The sequence below is a fragment of the Bombus vancouverensis genome, chromosome 4, assembly GCF_051014615.1.
Source record: "Bombus vancouverensis nearcticus chromosome 4, iyBomVanc1_principal, whole genome shotgun sequence".
In the NCBI taxonomy this organism is placed as follows: Eukaryota; Metazoa; Arthropoda; class Insecta; order Hymenoptera; family Apidae; genus Bombus; species Bombus vancouverensis.
In genome coordinates this window covers 5,032,870-5,057,624 of record NC_134914.1, presented here as the reverse complement: position 1 = coordinate 5,057,624, position 24,755 = coordinate 5,032,870, and the positions used below count along the sequence as shown (strand labels likewise).

Below are 24,755 nucleotides of genomic sequence, written 5' to 3'. Positions count from 1 at the left end.
ATCAAACATCGGCGAACAAACGACAGGATGCCGATAAAGCTCGGTGCTCGCGCCTAAACGTCTCTCAACCAACGGTTATCGATGCCGAGGAATTTTCCAATCGCGATCCAGTCGATGACGCCGATTTAACGTTTCGTCGTTGTCGTTCGTCCGTACGTACGTACATCGTCGGCGCTCTAATCTCACGAATTATTTCCACAGACGAAGAAAAAGAAATACAACGATTTTTCTTTCAGGGGGTGTGGAGATCGGGCCGCACGCCGTTTCCAGTCGAAGAGTCATCGTGGTGCTGAGCCCAGAGTCGCTGGGAAACGTTTGGAACGAGACGAACGTGGGGGTTGTCCTGAATCAGCTGTCTTCTCTCACCACTCGAACGATAGTCATCATCACCAAGAATCTATTGAACACGACCGCGATCGCGAAACGATCGAGTCGAGCTTACAACAACATACGCGAATACTCGCTCGATCGTTTGAAGGTCTTGCATTGGAACGACACCGGCAACTTAGGTTCCGGCAGCCACACATTTTGGTACAAGCTGCGGCTCGCAATGCCACCGATTCGACCGATCAGCTCCGACAGCGGCTGCCAATCGGTCGCCATGATCGTTCAGGCGAATGGAAAATGCGGACAGCAGAAGGCTCGATCGCGCGAAAGTCTCGAAGTTCTTGTTTAAAACGGAGGAAAGCGAAACGATCGAACAAAGCAAACGACGTAATGGATCCTTACGTAGTATATACTTACATATACCTACGTAGTCTCTTCACCCGCGTTTCTCTTCCTTTCGCTTTTGTACGAAAGCGGTGACAAGGCCAAGTTTCCGCGCGCTTGTCCAAGTACCCATGCGTTTCGCGCAGAATCAGACGTTCGAAAACGCTCGTTCGCGTAGCGTAATAAACGCGCACCACGTTGACGCCGTTTCCTCGCCGAATCTCGCAAATAACCGCATCTACGGAACTGTAACTTTCAAAAATGTAGTGGTTTCGACGCTCGGGCAACCGATGCACGACCGTGTGTTGTCATTCTAACTTGTGCTTTTTACGTTGCGACGTACCCCTTGGACGCTCCTCGGCGTATGTCTGCAAGGAGAGCTACAGCGCGAACCGAGTGTCTTTTAATTTTACTTTGGCTGCAGACCGTACTGTGTAGGACGAGCGAAATTCATAAATTTACTTAAACGTTCGCTGGTGGAAAGCGAAACTTGATTTTATCGCGACAAATTGCCACGGACGCGAGTAGGTTCGACCATATCGAAAGATACGCGCGCCATCCTCCATCCTGTTTTATCTTCTGCACGCGGAGCAGACGCGACGACTGATCGCGATCGGCGAAATTCGAGGAAAGAGGAATTCAGGCGAAGCGCGCAGTCTTCCTTTTCGCGCGAGCACGCGGCGCTTCGAGCGAAAAAAGAGAAAAAAGAAAAAAAGAAGTAAGGACGAAACGCGTTGGAGAAGTTACGAGAAAGAATAACAGGACGGAGAAAGAAGCGAGTTCTCTGCTACTCGCGTATATATACGTAATCGCTTATCGCGTACAGTTCTCGTTGTCTCTGTTTGTATATATCGGACAAATCGGTGCTCTATTGTCCTTATTTATTATTTAGCTAAGTCATCGCACTATTTATACAACGTTTAGATTTTAGCGATCTCCCTTGTATCTGTATGGAAATCACGAATTACGTAAAACTCGCGTCTACGTTTTCGGGCACACTTTTCTAAGCGGATTTTACGCGCGGTTTTTAGCGAAACAAATCTACGCACGATAAGACTAATAATGAACATAGATATTTTATACTGGTTTGTATATATACATATATATGTAAAAGGAGGAAAAAGATAGGTGCGTGTGTAGGTGCATGCATGCGCGTGCACGGGTATGCGTGTGTACATGTGTATTATATGTGAGATTCTTTTTTTTTTTCGCCGTTTTTTCAGAACTATCGTTACGTCGAACGACTACAAGGCAATTAGAAAGATGTATCTGCGAACGTAACGTCAAACGATAATCCTGTAATTCTAATACTAGAGTAACGATTATCTACAACTATACAATATACACACTCTACTATACGATATACATATAGCCTAACCGTTATACCCGCGTAATTGTACTTTAAATGTTACGCACACGCGCAGAACCGCAACGTGAGCTTAATTTTAATATCATAGTAATCTCTTTACTGTCAGTATTACGATACACTAGTGTAGTACTTGTCTCGCGAGAATGTGCCTGAGCGATTGACTCACATCGCGGCCAATTGTTGCGAGCCGAGTATAAGCAGAGTATAGACATTAGGAGGTATACTTGTTTATTTAGCGATATAGAGAACAACAAAACGACGACTATCCTCTAATGGTCTGTCGTCGCGTTTCTTTCCTTTTCATTTTTAGTATATATATACATATATATATATATATATACTAAATACATATGTACATATATATATACATATATATATATATATATACTAAATATATATGTATATATACATGTGTGTGCGTGCGTGCGTGCGTGCTTTTGTGTGTGTGTGTGTGTGTGTGTGTGTGTGTGTGTGTGTGTGTGTGTGTGTGTGTGTGTGTGTGTCGCATTACGGCGACAAACTCGTGACCGTTCTTACAATTACCTATGAAACAGAACGGCGAAAAATGTGTGTACTGTTGCTTCTCGTCTCCGTTTCATGGCGTATATATCGAATAGAATCGACGATACAAGGCTCTATACGTACCAAATATCAGACGTCCGTTTCTCTTCGTGCTGACGTAATTAAGAAGTAAACGGAAATTGTTGTTCGAAAATTCGATAATAAACAAAGAGTATTTATATTTGCAGAAATCGTGTGTCTCGGATCGTCACTTTTTCTTACTCACATACGAAACATCGTTACGTTTCGCAACCTTGCTGAAACCACTGCCGTCGTTCAGCCGTTAAACAGTAACGACGACGACTTTTTCCTACAGGAAACGCGTTAAGTATTGGAAAATCCTTTAAGGGTAAAACGAAAAAGATAAAGATGTATTATCAAGATAAATGATTCCCTGCATTTATATTTTTCATCTTTAATTAAATTACATAGGCACTTGTACATAAAGTAATTGATTTCACCTAAGAGTACAATATATTTAATTGTACAGCGAATAAAATGATCACGGGGAATATCAAATATGAAACATGAATCTTTTAGAATCTTGTATAGGAAGAACTGCATTCCTGGCACAGTACAAACAGGAAAAGTGTTTATTCGAACTGATAAAAATCCTTCTCTCGTTTGTTTCATCCTATAAATTCGATGTATCACGTAATACAAAACGTTACGATGCAGACGGAGAATGTTAGAAACCCGTAAATATTCTTTCAACGTTTTAATGAAACTGATTTCATATAGCACCCATCGGACAAAACGTTCTATTTACAAAAAATCGAGCAAACACCTACCCTTTTAACGAATGGTTTTTGTATATATTCTCGTAGCATCAACCAGCGATGGCAAGAGAAGAATCGCAACAGCGAGGTAAAGCTTTATATATGTATCGTTTATATAAAAATAGCGTCTATCACGTATTTAAATTTAAGTACGTTCGAGTCTCGTCACGGTTATTCAAGGCAATGCTTATCTGAATGAAAGTATGTCAAGTTCATTTACAAAAATCTATGTAATAATACTGTATCGATGAACACGAAATCCAGTGAGAGATAACTCGTTCAAATGACGTATGCTTCGATAGAGTTAACCAACCCCACCGATCAATAATCGTATAAAGAGAATATAAACTTATAAAACATAGCCCGTGCAATTTGTAAAATTTAAAAAAGTGGCATTTATTTCCGTGTTTCGTTTATGAATTCGCAAATGCGTTACGAAATTATCAGAGTGTGGTCGACGTACGGTTCTCATAGCTTTGGCGAGCGACTTCCTTTAAAGCTTCTGCCATTGCAGGCCCGGTTTCGTTTATCATACTGTTTAGATATCCTTTCCTTTCGATCAAGACGTACGGAGCATCAAACTCCTACGAGGTTAAACAAGTTTGTTAAATCACTCTTCTTATCTCCGACTTACCTTCTACTAATTGTAATTCGATGCATAATAAGTAACTTACCACGGCTCTACCGGCATCCATCACCAAAATTCGATCACTGTCCATCACGGTATTAAGACGATGCGCGATGGTCAGCACCGTACAAGTGGAGAATTTAGAACGAATCGTTTTTTGAATGAGTTCGTCGGTTCGTAGATCAACGTTCGCTGTAGCCTCATCGAGAACCAGGATCGGATTATTTTTGACGATCGCGCGGGCGAGACAAACCAATTGACGCTGACCGACACTCAGATTGGAACCACCCTCGTTAATATGAGAATCCAGTCCCATTTCCTTTAATTCAACTTCCTCTAACGCTTGCCACAGCACATCGTCGGCGTAGTTGTCGAAAGGATCTAGATTTCTTCTCATTGAACCCGAATACAGGAAAGGCTCTTGAGGAATTATACTGATTTTCGAACGCAAATCATGAAGTCCGATCTCGTTGATCTTCACGCCATCGATCTCGATGACACCATCGAGTTCTGCAAGACGGAATAGCGTCGATATTAAGGATGACTTCCCCGCGCCTGTACGTCCGACAATCCCTATTTTTTCTTGCGGATAAATCACAAAGTTGAGATTTTTCAGCACCGGAGGCTCAGCCGCATCGTATTTCATATATACATTCTTAAACTCAATTTTACCCTCTTCGGGCCAACTTTCCTTGGGTTTTTTATCCGGCGTGCTTTCGAGCGGTGGTTCGCTTTCCACGTTGCTAAAAATACAATTCGCATAAGTGAGCAATACTCGTTGCTTAAAGATCATGCTAATAATATTCTATCGAGACGCTCACCTGTATTCCACCACACGTTCCACCGAAGTCATTTGATTTTCCAGTTCGGTACTTTGCCGCATACCCCATTGGAACATTCCGGTTAATCCAATACTTTGCGTTATGGCCAAACCAATGTTACCACCCTGCCCCGTTCCATCATCTTGCACCAAAAAGCTCAAAGTGACCAGCATGATGTAGATAACGCAGAAAAAATCCAGCCAGAATCCAAATGCTCTTGAAGAAGAGATGAATATGTACCATGCTGACGAGTGTAAGTCTTGGTGTTGATCAAATTCCTTCGTAAGAATCTCTTCCGCTCCAAAGGCTCGAACAGTTGGCAGCCCTTGCAGAGTTGCACTGAGATGTCCAAACACCGGTGACCGAGCTACCGTTTTTTATTACAAATTATTTAATCATTACAATTAGTCCACGAATTCGATAGGTTTCCCTTGTGAATATGAAAAACGATACTTTTCGCTTTTGGAAATAAAATGCAGAGGAACTAATCGTGTTAGAAACAAATACTTACTAACTCCTTCGAGCCGTTTGACGCTGCGACTAGTTGCCAAATAAAAGACACGAATATAGTAGAAGATGATTCCGATGACCACGGTGGGTATTAACAGCCAGTAGTTGGCTATTGCAACGACAACTATAATACCAAGAAGGGACAGGCCAATTTGTAAAGAATCAATTAGAGCTATTGGTAATACTTCGTCGATGGCTCCCATATCTTTCGAGAATCTATTAAGAATTCGCCCCGATGGATTTGTATTAAAGAATCTCATTGTTGCTCGACTTATGCATCGGAACATACGATCGTGTAATCTAGTGGAGGCTCTCATACACGTCGAAAAAAATGTAATCGAACGTAATAGAGTAATTATAATAGTGGAAACGATTAAGCCAGTGTACACGTACATGCAGACATTGCGGCTTATCGGTCCTCTCCAATTGGTATCAATAATGACACCTCCCGTCTCATTCACCTTTAAATGAATATATTTACTCGTGACGATTCATCGAAATTATAAAAGACAAAAAGAAGAAGAAGACACCAATGATAATTACATATTTTTCTTCCATATTGACCCATTGAGAGATAAAGAAATCGCTAGCACTGGCTAACGTCTGCGCGAGCACGCAGAGCATAGCAATCGTAGCTACGACGCACCAATTTCCACCAGCTCTAAAGTACGCTGCATACACTTTACCGGAAACTTTGCCCTTTGTACGCGCTTCAGCTATCTACATATAATTTACAAATCCTTCTAGTTTTCGCTCAGTCTTTATTCACTTTGACGAACAAAATATTTACTTACCTCGATCGGATCCTCTTTCTCAGTAGCGCTACTCTTTAACGAACTCAAAGATGTACTACTAGCGTTCCGAGAATTAGACCTGCTAGGAGGGACAGAACCTGGTCGTTCTTCTTCAGCAGAATTTTCTAATAAGCTTCCAAAGTCCATTCCCATCGCAATAAGCTCATCGTATGAACTGAAACGAGTAAAACTTGACTTAAATAAATTTGAAGAAGAATATTTGAAAAAGAAAAATGTGACAAAACTAGATGCCACGGATCGTACCCGTCAGCCTCGATTTCTCCGTCTTTCAAAACGATTATTCTATCGACATTTCGTAAGAACTGTAACTGATGCGTGACGAGAATTCTAGTCTTTCCCCTTAAATATTTCACGATACATTCTTCAAACATATGTTTGCCTACATGAGCATCTACGGCGCTTAGAGGATCGTCTAATAAGTAGATCTCGTTTTCTGCATAAACCGCTCTGGCTAAATTGATCCTATACATGCAAATGTGATCGATTAATTGCAACACAATATCGTCTTTAATAGAATGCATATAAATAGTATTATAATTACTGACCTAGCACGTTGCCCACCCGACAAACTAATTCCTCTTTCACCCACGATCGTTTTGTCGCCGTATGGCAACAATGTGAAGTCTCTTTTTAATTGACAAACCTTAACCACACGTTCGTACCGAAACTGATCCATTTTTTGACCGAACAAAATATTTTGTCTAACGGAACCAGCAAACAGCCACGGTTCTTGACTAGCGTACGCGATTTTCCCGTTTACCTGTAAAACAAAATAGAATGTTTACAATTATTTTATTATAGGAAGAAAATATAATTATCCAAGGAGCAATACGAACCTCTATAGTACCCGACTTTAATGGTAATTCTTTTAACATTACATTAAGTAAACTACTTTTACCAGACCCAACTTGGCCAACAACGGCAATTAATTCACCTGATTTCACGTTGATATTTATATTTTTTAACGTATCTTCGTGATCGTGTGAAAACCATTTGACATTAGCATTCTTTAGCGACATAATATATTCTCCTTGATAATTTGTTGTCTTACGTTTTCCATCATGTACATCTTCTTCTATGATATTTGTATCATTTTTACCCTTGTCATTTTTTGATTCTTTCTGCTTGCAATCCATTGTTTCGTTCTCTGCGTTAATTTCTTCATACATCATAAACTTTTGTAAACGTCTTACAGAAACCAACAATTCAGCTATTTGTGTTATTCCTACGACATCGATTGTTTTGTTAGATTTAATCTATCGCTAATAATAGTTGTCTATTCAAATATACTTACCTTGTGGAAAGTAGACAGTCATATTTAGCCGCAAAATATTATAATACGCTTGTAACATGAACACTTTCTCGGCAGTTATTTTATGACCGTACAATATAAAACTTACTATTGTAATGAAAAGTGACATCCTTGTCGTAAACATAATGAAAGACATAGTAATACCTCTAACTAAAGACATGCCTCGTATAACACTAATTTCTCTCCTGTAACGGTATCAATGACATGTTTACAAATGGGTATACGGAAAAGAAAATTCTTATTATAGAAAAAATACCTTCTTGCCCTTTCGGTTAAATAACTAAATGGTTTCTCCCAGGCATACATTTTGATTGCTTGAATACCACTAATAATTTCATTAGTTAATCGGACTCTTTCATCTGTTCTAAGAGCAGTTTTTAACCTGTACACCGAAGTTTTTTTACCCAAATATCCTATATTTTTAAAGGACAAACAGAAGCTATACAATGCAAGAAATGTTTGTACTATATTTAATACACAACAGTTATTAATTTTCATTACCTTGTAAAGGAATAAACAGTAGAAGTATTATAACTCCGAAAATAGCGGATAATTCAACTTCCTTGTACATAAAATATGTTATGATTATGGTTTCTAGTGGTCCAAGCCATAAGTAATGTAAATATATAAGTGCTACATCAAATCTATTAACATCGTTAGATAGGAGATTCACTGCTTGTCCTACTGTTGTTTCACCCAAAGCAGTTCTCGAAAGCTTCAATGCTTTCCTATAGATCAGTGTACAACAAGCTATACGCAGTTTCATTCCCATATGAAGTATCCCTAACATGTACGGATGAGTAATAAATATCAACACTCCTGAACATAATACTACACCACCTGCATATAAGTAGGCATCTTCTTTTGTCATTGAATCATTAGTGTAGTATCTTAAAAGCTTTCCGAGGAATATTGGCTGCATTACTCTGTATGTATAAAACAGAAGAAGAAGAAGTTAGTGTTCATGAAATATCAAGTAACTGATTAATCAACTAAATTCCAAACTACATAAACGGCATCTCTATATTGATATTATTAAATATTAATCTAACTAACTAGCAACTAATCTTGTTTTACTTCCTAAGCAAAAAAAAAAATATTAAGCTATCTAATACCAGATATGAGAAAAGGATTAGTAGGTGTAAGATACAACGGGCTTAGGGACTTAACGGTTTGATCGCTTCGTCAATTTCATGAACTTGCGAATTGGAAGAATTGTATAATCTGGTCATTATAATATGCAGTGGCATAGATTCGACTTTCGTCTGATTGTAGTAACGAATCAAAAGACCGAGAAACAAGGGTTGTGATAATCTGAACAAGTAATGAGATTTAAAAATTCAATGCATTTGATTAGCAGATTTTCTATAATTATAATAAATAATAAATATGAATAAAATTAGACAATGTACCTAAACACTATGTCGGAAATCGCATAAATTACTCCATAGAATATTAATTGAACTCCAAAACATTTCATAAGGACCTTTAGTAAACTAGGCTCCTTCAATTTCTTTCTTCCAGTATTTCCAGTACTTCCTTTTTCCTTGTTCAGTAATTTCTGTTTTCTATATGCTTCATAATCCTTTTGCCATACTTTTGATATCTTTGTACCTAAATAACTGCTGTTATGTTCTTTGAGAGTTTTATATAAGTCGGTTACTTCCAAATCTCTATGATAACCAGCCCAAAAAGTAGGTAATGTAAATCTACCAACAAAGATAAAGTTTTTATTGTGGCAAATAATGTTTTAATTTGACATAATTTCAATGATAAAGAGTAAGCAATGCATCAGCATTTTTACTTCGCATTATCTTTAAATCAATGACTGAGCCAAATGTTACAAGGCAATAGAATTATCTGTTTTCAAATGACTAATGTCAATAGTACCTGATTAAAGATAATAGGAAAAGTTCTTTCAAAAATTTCTGTCTAAAAATACTGGTAGATAATGGCGAACATTGACAACTTCTTTTTATCTCATTTATTGACTTAACAATAGAATTCAAGGTAATTCTTATGCCATTTTTTACAAGACTTCCTTATACCTGATTCATAGGTATCTTTATTGAAACATTGCTTACTTATCACCATGAACTTGTGTTTTTATTAGTAGCCAATAACAGGAAAGAAATGAACAAGTCATTGTATTCTTCAAACTTACGCAAATGTTATATTACTAAGAGGATTTGCTCCTTCTCTAGGATTCTTTCTTCTTTCTGCTTTTACTTTTCCATCCATGATGGTTTTTGATTAATTAGCTTTTCCTGCAAAATTTTGGTGTGGACAGGAAAAATTACAATTTTTTGTTAAATTAATGTATATTTACAAACAATAAAATTAATGTACTATGCTATTATAACTTTATTATTTCACTACAAATATATACAAATGAAAGATAAATAAATAAGTAGAGTAGGCATATACTATGTAAGTACTTGTTCTGATAAGTGATGTACAAAATGATAAGTTAACAAACTAAATCTAACAATACAAAATATATCTTTAAGTATCGGTAGGGTTTTATCAGATTTCTAATTGGCATTAGTACATATTAATAGATATTATTCTCGATTTGACACATGTTCTATTTTTAACATAAGTACAGGAAATTGATATTTGCTCCTATATGTAAAAACGTTTAACAGTTCTATTTAGTAGCAACAATACAAAACGATTATACCAACTAAATACGAAATGTTAAAGCAGAACATTTAATGATTGTACACTTAAATGTTCTTAATACTTTTACAAAATGCTTTGGTTTAATCTCCTTATATAATATGGGATTGCTTGCTTAAAATAATGCTTCAAAGAACATTGATTATATATCAAATGGTTATATATCAAATTGGACTTTACTCGCCCGACTTAATCTACACGTGCTCACTTCTTGTAAAACTATACGAAGAAGTCTGATTGGCGAGGCGTTGACAAATCGAATTTAACATATGTAATAGAAACTAGAATTTACAAATTTTCGGCAGTGTGCGCTAAAGTTTATTAACGTCTTTAATAACATTAAATGATTCATCGATTGTTAGAATCACGTCTGATAAATGAACTGTCATATCATCATCACGCTTTTTCAAGATAACCCAAAACGATAGGTTTGATGCATGTTGCTGGTAGATAGAAGCGAGAAATATTATAAAATGTAAATGATGGAAAGCACAAATAAATGTTTAGTCAGTGTTTCGCGCGACTTACGATCAAAGAAGATAGACGTGTCTATTTTACAGCATGCGAATGTTCCATTACTTTTCACTTGCACAACAATTCGTTGGATGACTAGCAACATCCACTTAAGTAGGAGGACGTTACTTGACTGTGCTTTACTCGCCTGCGCTCGCATGAGTTATTGGTTAACCTTAAACTAATACGTGATATCGCCCCGTAGTTATCTTTGCGTATATCTACACATTTCTATCTTTCTTTTTCTATATCCATATTACTTCGCAATGACGATCAGGACGGCATCTCTTGACAGACTAATGAAAAGAGGGATCTGCTTATCAACACAGCACATCTTTGATGTAAGAACTGAATAAACACATTTTCATCAAGATAATTGACCAGCAGGTCGATAACTATATCAAATTAACCAAATAACATTAAATGAACGATAATAAAAAAGCTAGTTTCAATTCCTATTCGAAATTTTCATTGCACTGAATGAAACCCGCAGTCGTCTAACAGAAGAATTCTAATTTAAGAATTAACTTACAAATTTTATTTAATTAAATGACTATTTAATTACCCAATGTTCTTGTTATCGATAAATTAAATGACAAGAAAGAGATTTCACCGATACATTATCTTTTAAAATGTTCATTGACGCGAACAAAAGGCAAAACTAAAATTTCTCAATGAAATAATTTCGGGTTTTCTGGTAAAACAATGGTCGACTAGAGTTAAGTTTTATTTCATGGAATTTATCGAACTGTCGGTAACACTTTTGTACAATATATCATCGCACGTATTGAAAGTAAAAGAAAATTCAATAGAAATGTATTACAAGTATAGTTTAAGTTTAAATACTTAACGCATACATATAGAAAGGACATTTATCGATTGGCAGGTTGTAGCTTCGTGTCTTACTTATTGTTAGTTCAAAATTTGGTCTTATACTATCAACTCGGATTTTTCGCAATTCATAGTTCTTCGTCTCTTCATCATTGTTACTAATCCTCGAAAAGTTCAACAATTTTGTTCAGATAATGTGTCATCTATTTTATGTGGTTAAAAAGAATAACTAAGGAAATTGTACAAATACGAAGAACTAGTATCAGAGAGCTGGACATAACATAGCATTTTTATCATTTACTTTCTCCCTTTGTAGGCCGTACTTGAGACTAGGAAATTTATACACAATGCATTGACGACATTTGGCACTTTTTGTAAAAAGCATAAAATTATGTTAAATTTAAATTTTTGATTATAATGAATATATTTGAGGTTAAAAAAGGCATAAATACTTTTGAAAACTTGAACGTAAAAATAATAGAAAATATTTTTTTCATTAAATATCAATAAACGCAGTATTCAACATGACTATACATACATACATATGTATTTGCTCGTGCATACAATATAAGTATGTATATAAGATTGGATATAAGTATATATTTTGTGTGTGTGCTGTGTGTATTATATATACACACACACACACACAACATATACATACAATATAGCTTATACCGACATTGCGTTCTCAAGCGATGAAACGAAGAGTCCGTTTAAAAGACGCATGTGATGAGAATTACATTGTATACGTAGTATGTATCATCAAGGCGTCAATTAAGCATCTGAATTGATAACACATCTTCTATTGAACTTTACGAATCTCATTTCCAAAAACTTACGTATCTGATTTATGATTGTATAACATTCATTAGCTTCAACAACTATGCGATAATAATAACACGTATGTATGTATATCGAAATTTTGATATCGCGTACGACGATCAGAGTCGTTGTTTAGCGTTAGGTAGTAGAAACAGGACAAACGACGGAAATTCGTGATATCGGTTTTCGATTAAATTCATAGATTAACGATAATCATAATCATAAACGAGAATCATAATCCAAGATCGCACGGTTATTTATTTTGTGTAGGAATATTTGTGTACGCAATCGTGATTTTATACTTTGCTCTTCCGTCCGAATTTCTTGTCCTTGTAAACTTGTTACAGTTTAATTTCACGACTTAACGCATTTCCATGATCGCAAGAACATTGGTAAGTACTTAGGTGCCTCTGAATAATTCTACCCTTCCTCCGTCCGATATTCGAAATCTTTCGATGGGGGCGTCTTCGCTGTTTCGAACCGATCGCAAATCGATCTCGCAAATTCCGAATGAAACTCATAGAAACGAGGCCTTCAGATTCCAGGAAACCGATACTAGAAATTCGCAGGCGAATACACGATGCGTTCGATCGAATTTCTGCAACCTAATATTCCCATAGTATAACTTATCGCAAGGTTATCCTGTGCGAATACGAGCAGGGACAACATCCGTTTTAATCCTTCTGTACGTTCGCGAATCGACATACGTTGGAAGCAAGTTTTCGTATCGGTTTCCTTGAACGCGAAGCCTCGCAAAAGTAATTTCTTCCGCATTTTCTACCTACTACATTTTTCGCCATCGCTTCCGTTTTTTATTAGATCACACATGTTACGGGATACTCTCATATTGATGAAAGATCGAAGTCTCACGTAACACCTTATACATATCAGCGTACATCTAGAAAAAAAAATCGCTCCGACATACGTCTTTTTCTTTGTTTTAAGGGCCAGACGAACTAACATCTGCTTCTCGTCTTCCTGTTTCTCACTTTGTTCGTTTTTTGTCGATCGAACATAGAATCGAATCGATCGTAGGTACCTCTGTTTGACAACTAGACGCTATGACCAGATTTCAAGTGTTTTCCGATTGGTTTAAATTACTGTTGAGTAACTCGGTATTTGCATTGTTTGCGTTTAGCCTCTGCTCTTCCTTCAGCTTCTTCTTCTTCCGCTTGTTTCTCTTGTGCACCCAAAACAAGCTAATGAACAGACAGAGGAGGAAGCCAGAGATGCAACAGGCGATCAATATCCACATGTTCCTGGCCTTTTTCGTCTCCGCTTTCAATCGCGGTATTTCCGAGCACTGCTCGTACAGTTCCGTGGTTCTATTGCTGAACTCCGGTTCCGTGCATCCCCTTTCGTGCTCTTCGGTGCAGTTGTAGACTGGTCGCGAATGAATTCCGCGGATGCGCAGCCACGCGTTCAACGTCTGGCACTCGCAGCTATTCGCGTCGAATTTGATCGGATTTTTAGATAAGTCAAGGATCTGTAAAGAACAGAAGGAAGCCAGATCCTCCGGAGAAACAGAGGCAATGCTGTTGCCCGAAACGTTCAGGTGCAACAGCGTGGGAAGCGGACCAAGCTGTGGTATCTTGTTAAGCCTGTTCTTCGCTAGCTGCAAGAAGATCAACGGAGACTTCACTTCCATGTTTTTGAATAGGTCGTCGCTCAGTCTATTTTTGGCTAGATAAATCTTTTGGAGATACGGTAACTGGAAGAGACTCTTGGGAAGGGAATCGCAGCCGTTTGTCGACAGATCGATCACCCTCAGGTATCGTAGATTATCGAATGCTCCCTCCTGGATCTCCTGGATGAAATTGTCGCTCAGATAAACATAGGCGAGATTCGTGTACGCCGCCAGACTGTCGTTCGTCAACACTCGCACTCTGTTCACAGACGCGTCCAGTACCTATAGCAAGAATTCGATTCGTTTAATGCTGCAATCGGAAGAACATAATAGTTTGGCAGATAGTGACCTTTCTCCGTCTATGATAACTTACTTTGCCGTTAGTCATCTAGCTTTGTCACATTGATGGTGAAGATGAAGGAAACGCAAATACGGCATCATCGATCGAGCGTCATCGTCTCACGTAATCGCAGAAGAAACACCATACTTTCGTTTTCTCCGCTTTTACCATCAACTTAGTTAGATGTAACTTTCGAAATAGCTTGTTACACACGGACTATCGCTAATCACTATCTTCCGGATTATGTGAAAACTCCATGCTTTGACTCGTCTTACCTGAATTTCCGTCTTCAAATGCGGAGGAATCCATTCGAGGCCTAAATTCTTGCAATGAACTTGGATCATCGCATACCCCCTGCTGTACTTGCAAATCCTCGAAGGGATGTCCTGATCCATGACTAGTGTTGGCCCGGAAAATCCAAGGACCATCGTGTCCCGCATGGTCGCTACGACGAAGCCCAGCATTAGGAGCCCGTTCATCAGAACTGCACTCATGCCTGTAACAGAGAGGCGAGATTTTCTCGTTGAAGCTTCAAGTTTGCTTTCGCGTCCATGCTTCGAGACGTTGGCGACGTTTCGGAAGAGACGCGAATTCTCGAAAATATCGGGGATAACGTCACGGCAGTTTTCGCCCGCGTGAAACTAGCCAGCGTTCCAACGCTTCTCGTTTCGTAACAAGCGAAACTCAGACCGTTCCGCTTGCTCGAAAGGCCAATGAGATACGTACATTCGCGTTACGTTTGAAAACTTATCGCGAAGTAACGTGCGAAAATTCGCCGGCTGCGAATGGCAGGGAAAAAGTATGCGTTGTTATGTAGCGGACTTCGATCCATTATTCTCCGGTGACCGCTCTCGCAAACAATGCGCAAACAATGACGGGAGAATTTCTGAGAAGTATCTTCGATACGGCATTTCACATAGCTGCAACTATAGCTATGGATGCTTTCGCCTCTGTAGAAAACTTTGCTGATCGATGACTGGCTTATAAAATTCATCTGATCGACCGCAACCATGAAACCGCGAACGAGACCCATTTCCCGCGCTAGATTTTCCAGGCTTTTCAAAGTCGAGTCGGTTATCGTTCTTTCGAACAGAGTTTGGTCACGTCTTGTTCGATGCACGCCACGAAATTGCAATCGCGACGCTTTATCGCACCAGTTCCTTATCACGGAAATTGATCGATCAACGGTTTTCAGGATGCCATGGAGGACGAATTCGCGGAAGATGGTTATCGTCGAGTTGCAAGAATTTCTCTCCGTTCAGGCACGTGCCGAAGAAGTCAGTTTATGTACCATGGAAGCAATTCGCGTGGCTGGAGCAGCTAGCGAGCGTTTGACTTGTGTTTATTGTACCAAGCTTTGATGAACTGCAGAACCAGTCCCGGTAATGTAAGCCAACTAACTATATTCTCTGGCCGATAGACAGAACGGAGAGCACGCTCGACGGATACATTTTATGCATCGTTCGCGAAATTCAAAGCCGACTCTCTCGATGCGTTGCGCAAACACCGCGGTACCTGTTTCGCCGTTTCAACTGGGGTTTCCATCTGTTCGACGAATATGCGAATAACTCGACCGATGCAGATCGTTAAAGTTTTAAAATCGTTCAACCCGCCACAACCGCGTCAAGAACCCATAAATTTTTCAACGAGCCTCCGGCTGCAACGAATTCAGGGCTGTTGCGCGCGTCAATTAAAAGCTACCGAGTCGTTGCGTTGCTTAAGCGATTGTTGTTTCGAAGGAAACGCGCGGAGAGTCGCGAAGGATCAGATAAATACTAGGAATGTACGACACGCGGAAAGGATTCGAAATAACGTGGTAACCGAACAGAATCCCAAAATAGATCGTATTATCGCAAAGATGCCTGCGTTACGCTGCTCGCGGCAACAGGTCTGTGAAACGTATGGAAAAGGCTGAGAGCTCCTCATCGTGGTTATTCGTGGCGCGCCCAAACCATCAAACTTTAAACGTAAACTCGACTAACCGATGGACCGTGATCGACGTTGCTGAAAACGGGAGGATCACCGGGAGGATGAAGGAACAGGAACAGGAACGAGCGCGTTAACTAGAGAAGACCAAGATGCTTTGTAGAGACGAGAGAGACGAGAGATAAAACGCGACTAACTGCAAGATAGGTGGGCCAAACTCGTGGAAATAAATTAGCGAGTTCTCGTGTATCAGGCGATTCAATTAGTAAGTAAGTTTGGTGAGACCTGTATTGTTACTGCTCCTATTATCCAAATACGTACTCAACTATCCGAACATTCTGTTATCTGAACGCTTTTTCTTCCGGAACAACGTTCACCATTCCGTGTCCTGTAGAAACAGAAACGTTCTACCATCGTTCTAACAGGTACGTACACAGAATGAGATACGAATCTGTTAGAATACGCGAGACATCTGCCGCTCAACTCGATAAATATCGTCTATAACATCGTACACAGTGTTACTGGGAACATAAACTGGAGCGAAACGAATTCGACGCTCGTTTCACGTTTCAAACTCGAGAAATGATTGCTACTTTATTCTCGTGTCTTGGTTCGGAAAATAGTCGTATACCTGCTCCCTCGTATACGATAAACCAATGAAGCGATGATGCGTGTATTTCGTAGGCTATCGATGCAACCGGTCGGATTCGATGCGACAACGCCAGCCTCGGCGCTTTCTCTGTGCTTTGTGCTTTTCAATTTTTCACCCTTGTCACGAACTTTGGAATTCAGCTTGAAACGCGTGCGTTTTACGAGAACAGCAGCACGCGATCGTTCGTAATAATTGAAGTCGCAGGAAAAAATGTAGCCGGCGACCCGAAAAAAATCTACGAGTTTTCAGTTTTTTCAACCTTTCCCGTTTTTCCCGAGCGAGGCCGCGCTGTCCTGCTAGAACAGCCGTAATCGGATGCTCGGTTCGTTCGTTCATACAGCCATCAACGTCGAAATTGTAGGAAAAAATTCGTCATTCGCGATACGAAAGACACGGAGCTAGTAGGTCGCGATGCTCTTTCAAACAATTTATGTTTACCGATTTTCGAGCGATCACGCGCCATATCGTGCAAAATGATCGTCGTTTTCTTTAAAATGAAACGTATGTACGTATCGTTTACGTCGATGACTACCGATCGTGACTTTACAAGTATTTGTTCGTGAATTTTACGATAACCGAGTCGTCAAGTTGTAGCGTAAAAACGGTAAAAGTTGACAGAATCGTTACTTCCGTGCTTGATACGATCCTAGCCGGAGGTCACCGGTTCGTAAACCGTTTCATCCACGAATTCGCATTTCCCTTGTGACTTGTTCTCCCTCTCGATTCGGCCCTGCCCGTAAACATACTTTACGAGCTTGTCCGACGAACACCCCACATTTGTCTCCCTTTTTCGTTTCACCTTTGTGTTTTTCTCAGCGAATTTGTAGTTTTTCCAGCGTCGTCGATCGCTCTTTCTCTAGATCCCTGTTAAAAGCGGAATAAAATCGAAGAAACAACGAACGTTGGTTCCTCGGTTAATATTCGTGACTGGATTCACGGGAGTTAAAGACGAGCTTCGTTTCAACAAAATGCATCGAACAGAAATGTTTTCTTTCTTCTACCAGAGTTTTACATGTTTTCGCATCGCGAGATTCGATCCCCACCGATCCGAAGTAAGCCTGCCCATGCTGACATTCGCGTAATATCGCAACGAGACAAACTTTTTAGGAAGCGACATCGGTTCGAATGATATCGCTTGGAAAATATCAGGGTGCCGTGTGGCATTACGCCTGGCCGACGAAAACCGTAGTCATCCGTGACACTTGGAACGCAAAAAGGTGAAAGAAGAGAAATCTTAGAAAGTGGTGATAACCCTCTATGACAACGCGTCGACTCGATCGCTTTCTAGGGGAGACGTCTATCATTTATCGACGCTAAACGTTATATCGCATTCGGTGAACTTTGCTCGTTAAACAGCCGAGTTTGCTCGATACAAGATTGCTTATAATAGTTTCTTTCCCCGCTGTCTTATCTTTCAACCGGTTGGGTAGAATGTAGCAACTTTTGCTTGCCTATGTTTGCTCGATAACAACGATCCCCGGAAAAAATTTTCGGGAACAATATATATTAAACAGAACTCGCGGCGATAAGAATCGAAGTAACTTTTATAAAAGTGTTATGTACAAGTTATCGCAGATTATTGTATGCTCGGCGGTTGTGATTCGTCACTTCGAGATAAAATTATATAATAATAGCAGGCGAATACGTGGATAACGTTATCGCGATAACGTGTTTGTCTCAGATTTCGACACAATTCCAAGTTATTGCCTGATTTTGAGTTTTACGCGAGTCATCCATTACTTATTAACGTTTATTACGTGCAAGTCATCGATCCACCGCCTTTGATGTAATTCCTCATGATGTATTTACAAAACGCAAGTCTAAAGTCGACAGGCGAGCTCATTGAACTTCTCGTAATCGATGTTTGTTTCCGACGTTAATCGTTCCTCATTTCTTTACTGCGCGTTCTCTGTCAAATCGATCGAAGTAAACGACTTAAAGCGGCAATACGAGACACGATCGCTATAGTGAAAATCTGGAATGAAATTGGTTGTAAAACAAGCATACGCCCGATATATCGTATCAACGTTAATTTCCAGCTTCGTAAGAAATCGTCATTTATCGAGCGGCGTTCTGAAAGACCTTAAAACCTGAAAGAGCTCGAGGCTTAGAGTTATCAAGGATTACAGGTATAATCGAATAAAATATTAAGGCGGATGCATCTTCGGTCGAATGAAATTAAATCTTCGACTTCGTAATATGCTTTTTCTTCGAATTCATCGCGCATTCAATACCAAAGCACGCTGATGAAAGAATTCTTATTTTCTTCTAAACGAAAATCAGGACAGACAATTGCAAATACAACTACGACAACTGCGTGATGATAAATTTTTCTTTTAAGGTATCAATCTGTTGCGCGTCCAGCTGCTTCTATTTTACGAATAAAGGCTGGTCGGGCGTTGCTTGATATTCATTTCCAACGCGTGCACAAACTTCTCTCGAATTATCAACGACTGTTAGATAAACGAAACGTTTCCACAAAAAAAAAAAGTTACCCGAAGGGGCGCGGTTTAACGAATGGAACGCGGTCGCCGCAATTCTCGCGCTATTTGAAATTTCAATTTCAAATAGTCTGAAATCACGAGCGTTTTTCCGTGAATTCGCGAAATATGCGACAACGGTTGTGAAAGTTGCGTTGGAAATCAGCGAGCGAAATCGGCGAGAAGATTAAACGCGAGTGCAATTTTAGCGAGTGGCAAAGTGCAACGTAGTTGCATCTGGAAATAAAACGGTCAGGAGGAGAGAAAACTGCCGAAAATAACGGCGCAACGAGGCGTCCCGCGATGGAAACAAAAACATCTGAAGGAGACGAGAAGCGGACGGCTGAAAAGACGCCCTTTGTCGCGAGCAAGCAATTTTCCCGGAAATAGCGGTCCATCGGGCGCGCTAGAGATTCGTTTTCGAGAACCTCACGGGATCGCGTAGAAAGAGAAGAGAATTTAACGATGCCGATGAATTTCACAGGTTATTTGTTTAATAGCCTAGGAAATCAAAAGACCAGGCGAATTCAACTTCGAATAATCAAATAATTACAATTTGCAAACTGCGCGTTGTTTCGATGTAAATTCCAACGAATCTGCGTGAAAGGTAGAGAAACTGATGGAATTTTGCCGGTGAAAATCGATCCTTGAAAGAACGAAAATTAAATGAGGAACGCATCCGTAACGCGCGCGGAGATTATTAACTGTCTGGCGGCGTAATAAAATAACAAGGATAAGATTTATCCTGAAAGATCTAGAATGTAATTATTTCATTATCGTAAAGTTTCTTGCGTTTCTAATATCGCACGTAAAACAATAATATGTACTTTCAACTTTTCATAGGAAGTAAATATTCTGACTAAATATAAAAATATTATGATACTATGTTTGACAGTTTGACGAACCTCTCTCTCCCGAGTTACACTGTGCAAGGGTTAACCGGCAGCGTTGATCACGCGTGTTTCGTTAATATGTCATTTTCCGACCGGTCGTTCGTGCAATCTCTCGAAATTAGATTTACCGTGGCACTCGTGCCGCTTGGTTTTCAAAGGGAAACCACTTGTACAATCGCGTGTAACAACATTCTATCGAGCGTAAAATAGTTTTTATTCCAGTAACGTTCCGTGTAAATTTGTCATGATGATGTAACAGTATCGTGGATTGTCGAGCATACAAAGTCATCTCGCGAAAGTCATCTCGTTTGGAAAATCCGTGCAATTTCTGCAGGGGCAACCGTTCGATTGCGACCGGTTTTGTCCGTGTAAATGACAAAAGGCGAACTCGGCCTGGCCACGCTTTTAACCTTGAAACCGTAACAAGAGACTCGCGATTGGCTCTCGAGTTTGGTCCAGACTAGCCTTCGAGATTCCTTTCTCTCTGAACTAGAAGAAAAAGAGAAAAGAGGGCCGAGAAAAAGAGAAGAAATGAAAGTGGAAGGTCGGCAGAGGCGAAAGGCAAACCATCACGGATGGAAAGGGAGGCCAGCTAGTACGGAGAATTGGTATTTCGTCAAAAATTCAGTTGCCGGTGACCCGTTCCCTTTCCTCTCTCCTTTCGTTCCGTGCAAACATTGGGAACAGATATTTTCCGAGCAAACAGTCGTAGTTCTGTCGTAACTCCCATTAACCGGTTGGTTCTTCCGTAGCTGCAGTTTCTAGAGAAAATAAATTAAACGAGAGCGAGCCGAGTGTCACGCTAGCACTCGATATTCGTCGGAACATAGCGCCATCAACGATCGCGTCTCTTCCTCGCTAAAGTTTTTCCAATCTTCCCTCGAGAGAGAACCTCCAAATTCTCGCGATCTTCGAGCCACATAACAGAAATATTTGCACCGGTAGCTATCACGTTTGTTTTCCTCGTTTATTGCGTGTCCTGGATCGCGTCACGTTTCCTGACCCCTTGTCGAACGAGTTCGTGGTCCTCGAAAGACACTCGGAATGCTCGCGCGTTTCAGCTCGTTTCTTATCTTGGTAACGTGTCGAAGAAAGGGAATCGAAATCAGGAGAATAAATGCCAGAGGCTTTACGCGGAGAACATGAGACGAACGAATGATTACGCGGCGACTAGACCAAAAGAAAACCAGAGACAGAGAGAAAGGAAGGCGGGGCAGGGGCAAGTGCTAGCTGTTTATCGGGTCGAGGTCAGATATAGTACAACTTATGGGATTTTTCTCTGCGTCGATAATTAAAAAAAGACCAATCTTCTTACTAAAATCTTCGTGCAGGACCGACCGCAATGATCGAAATAAGCAAAGTTTTTCTCCGTTCAAACGAAGGATGAAACCGTCAGCTTGTTCGAGAGTTCGCCTTTTGCCCTGCTCCCTTCTCCATTATTCCGACCGAGAAAGGAGTTTCGTGAACAAGTAAACTCTCTAATAAAGAATCAAACTTCCGGATGTGTTCTTTGGAGATAGTAAGGGCGAGTGAGAGTTATTTCGAGGTATCGATTAAATCATTTTTCCCCCCCGAGCCAACTTTTGATACGAGTCGACGGAGGCGATATTTAACAAGCGCCTAAAACCCATTTCTTTCACACGAGCCCTACTCTAATATTAATTATTCTCTTTCTTCTTCTTACCACATTATTCGTTAGGTTCGCAATTACAATTTCTTTCTTCGTCGAATGAGAGACTCTGCATAATACTGGCGCAATTTCGTCACGTACGATGAACCTAAGAAAGCGTGGCAGAGAATTTTTCACCGCTAATGCAGGATAGATATCGATCACGGAGGTACGTACTTGCAACCAGAAACGTGCACGGTAGTCCATAGATCGAAGGATGAATTTGATCACGCGTCAGGTACTCTGTCAACAGTTGGTATATACCATAGAGTGGATTTTCGGATTGCCGCCACTCGTATAAATCGAAGGTATAGGAATTAATTAAAGTGCCCGTTGAAAATACTGAAGCGAATCAGGTTAATAAGATACACAAGCAAATAACGCCGCTACAATCCTTCGTGATTTCGGATTTCGACGCACGATGCGTATTTTGCTCGGTTCGTACCGAGAATCTGCATTAGCACCTCGGTGAACTGCGAAGGCTAGCTTATTGTGAGACACAGATCGAAAAAGGCCACGAAATAAAAAAACCGTCGCTCGAGGAACGTTAATCTGAACCGCCCATGCGGCAAACTTGTGAAAATTCTAAAAACTTTAATGCCAAAGCACTCGATCGCCGCTTATCGTATAAAATTCCATCAATTTTCTCTACCTTCTGTTTCGCGAAGTTAATCGATTTGCCAAATAATAAACGTTTATCTTTCGATGAAAAATCATTTTGTTTGGCGAATCATATTATTCGACGTCGCAAAAAATATGTATGTACGCGCCGGAAGAAAAGAGTACTGCGCTGCTGTTTCATGCATCGGATACAGTTTGCGCGAGGCGAAAAGCAAAACTGTGGCGGGGGCAGACTTTTTCAGCAAAGCCGACGCGATTGACGAAACACGGGACAACAGCACCCCGAACCTCGCGGTGAGAATTAACCAGGCCGAGACTCGCGATTAACGCTCGAAGCAATAGGATTAGCTGCCTTTTCCAACCAGCTTTGTTTCGCGTCCTCGTTTACACGAACGAGGGCGCCAGAGCAAACAGAAGAGAACAGGTGACGGTAACTTACGGATAATTTAATTTGTCAGAGTTGTACGATCTCGTAGCTTTGGTTGATGAGAAGATATTAAAAATATTAACGAGTAAAAACACACGCTACGTGCTTGGTTTGATTCGTTTTTCGTGTTTCCATTATTATTAACGGTGCAACGAGCGGCAGCGCGCGATGGAAAAGAGAGATGGACGAAAAGAGAACGCAAAACACTACCTTTGGGAGAATTCGTTGTGAGACCGATGAGAGAAACGGTATACGTACGTTTATCCACCACCATAATTCAAAGCCACCGTGTGAACTTGTGTTTTATTCTCACGAAGCACTCTGTTTCTCAAAACCGACGACGTTATCTTAACACGGATAACGTAAACGCAAACGTTCGAGTTAAACTGTAACACCGCGCGACGATGGTATTACACGACGATTTTCGTCCTTCACATGTCGAATTTCGCGAAGCAAAACCTGATTCCTGATTCGATTCTTAGATGGTCGTTCATCACGAGACATCGATACATATACGTATGTATGTCGTATCCGAGACTCGCGTGCACGTATATGCCGTACGTTTTCGAACGATCGTGATAAACAGTCTGAAAATGTCCTCTAATAAGATCTATGTGCCAACTGTCCAAAACCGATTTAACGTCTGCACGGTTTCGAACGTCGACGGCAGTTATCAAGTAGGTTGGTCCGGACGGACCGTTTCACTCCCCCAACTTTTCTTCTTTAAAGGCTAGTCAGAAAGTTTAGATAATCCTTGGAAGATTTAAACGAACACGAAAGTCGGTCGCGGAGGTGATTTCAAACGACGAATTAACTCGTTATATTCGTTCGACAGGTTAAATTGGGGATCGAGCTTGAGAGCTGAAAGTTGAAAGGCGTCACTCACAGGCTTAAGAGTATCTTCTAACGGGACGAGGAATCAAATCTTTTCTAGCCGCTTTAACGACGTCTTTCGCAACGCGCTCTAACACGAGCGCGATGCGCGGGTGGTAAATAGCGAGATTAAACGCGGTCGTAACCTCGAAAGCATCGTCGAAAGCAGCACGGCGGCGGCACTAATCCAGCGAACACCGATTGCGCGAGATCCATTGAATATTTATGAAAACGAAATACTTCGACGACATATCGAGTCGACGCCCACGCGTCTCTGTATTCTTTCTCTGTTCGCCTCGTCGCGGCCCTTTCGTCGAAGATTTCGTTTCACCTCCTTCGCTCGATTCCTTGACTAGATTAAGGACAAGATAAAAATAAAAGGCAATTGAAAAAAATCAGGACAAAGAGTAGAAACTTTCCGATATCGAGTGTTGCGACGTGACACGTGCTCCTAGAGTTTACTCTTTCTTATTCAACTGCGGTGCGAGTTCGACGCACACATGCTACCACTGCTAGCCAATTCAACGAATCCATATACGTGTACGTAGATGGTGCGTTTAAGTTCGCGGTACGAACGAAGTTAGGCAAGTTTTATAACTCAAAATAAGAGGAAAATCTAGATTAACGCAACATTTCTTTGGAGGTGTCAGTTTCGAGAATTAACGGAAGGTTATTCTATATGTAAAATTAAGTCGAAAATACGGAATAAAGTTCGAGAGAATCGTGTTTAAACGGGTTTAGTTAATAATTTTTCAATTCAAACTCGATTTTTCTCGAAAACGTTTTCTTTTATATTTTCGACATATTTCGCACGTAGAATAATTAATCGAATACACTATACAGTACAAATACAAGTATACGCGGTTTACTTGACAAGTTTTTACGCAACGTGA

The 24,755-nt window shown here is 40.2% G+C and overlaps 3 protein-coding genes across 4 annotated transcripts in view; 1 reads left to right on the top strand and 2 right to left on the bottom strand.

Moving 5' to 3' along the window:
• Window positions 1–2,822, top strand: part of LOC117160950 (interleukin-1 receptor accessory protein-like 1-B) — a 134,957-nt gene extending 132,135 nt beyond the window's left edge. The window contains exon 7 of the mRNA XM_033342074.2: window positions 237–2,822. Coding sequence (XP_033197965.1) covers window positions 237–676 — 440 coding nt within the window. The 3' untranslated portion in view covers window positions 677–2,822. The remainder of the gene's footprint in view (window positions 1–236) is intronic.
• Window positions 2,823–3,013: 191 nt separating this feature from the next.
• Window positions 3,014–11,270, bottom strand: LOC117160947 (putative multidrug resistance-associated protein lethal(2)03659). Of its 2 annotated transcripts, XM_076617830.1 has the most exons (15): window positions 10,717–11,270; window positions 9,671–9,773; window positions 8,919–9,215; window positions 8,008–8,432; window positions 7,763–7,919; window positions 7,489–7,691; window positions 7,031–7,419; window positions 6,740–6,954; window positions 6,438–6,656; window positions 6,174–6,348; window positions 5,923–6,099; window positions 5,381–5,840; window positions 4,870–5,236; window positions 4,095–4,791; window positions 3,014–4,004 (listed from the first exon to the last, which is right to left on the bottom strand). In XM_076617830.1, the coding sequence occupies exons 2-15, from the start codon at window positions 9,745–9,747 to the stop codon at window positions 3,864–3,866; spliced, it is 3,999 nt and encodes a 1,332-aa protein (XP_076473945.1). In that variant the 5' UTR covers window positions 9,748–9,773; window positions 10,717–11,270; the 3' UTR covers window positions 3,014–3,863. The 2 variants fall into 2 exon arrangements, with proteins under 2 accessions (XP_076473945.1, XP_076473946.1); XM_076617831.1 differs by lacking the exons at window positions 8,919–9,215; window positions 9,671–9,773; window positions 10,717–11,270 and adding an exon at window positions 8,677–8,802.
• Window positions 11,271–11,420: 150 nt separating this feature from the next.
• The window catches only part of Lapsyn (Leucine-rich repeat activity-regulated protein at synapses), a 33,685-nt gene continuing 20,350 nt past the window's right edge, over window positions 11,421–24,755 (bottom strand). The window contains exons 2-3 of the mRNA XM_033342076.2: window positions 14,597–14,817; window positions 11,421–14,263 (exon numbers count right to left, since the gene is read on the bottom strand). Coding sequence (XP_033197967.1) covers window positions 13,427–14,263; window positions 14,597–14,817 — 1,058 coding nt within the window. The 3' untranslated portion in view covers window positions 11,421–13,426. The remainder of the gene's footprint in view (window positions 14,264–14,596; window positions 14,818–24,755) is intronic.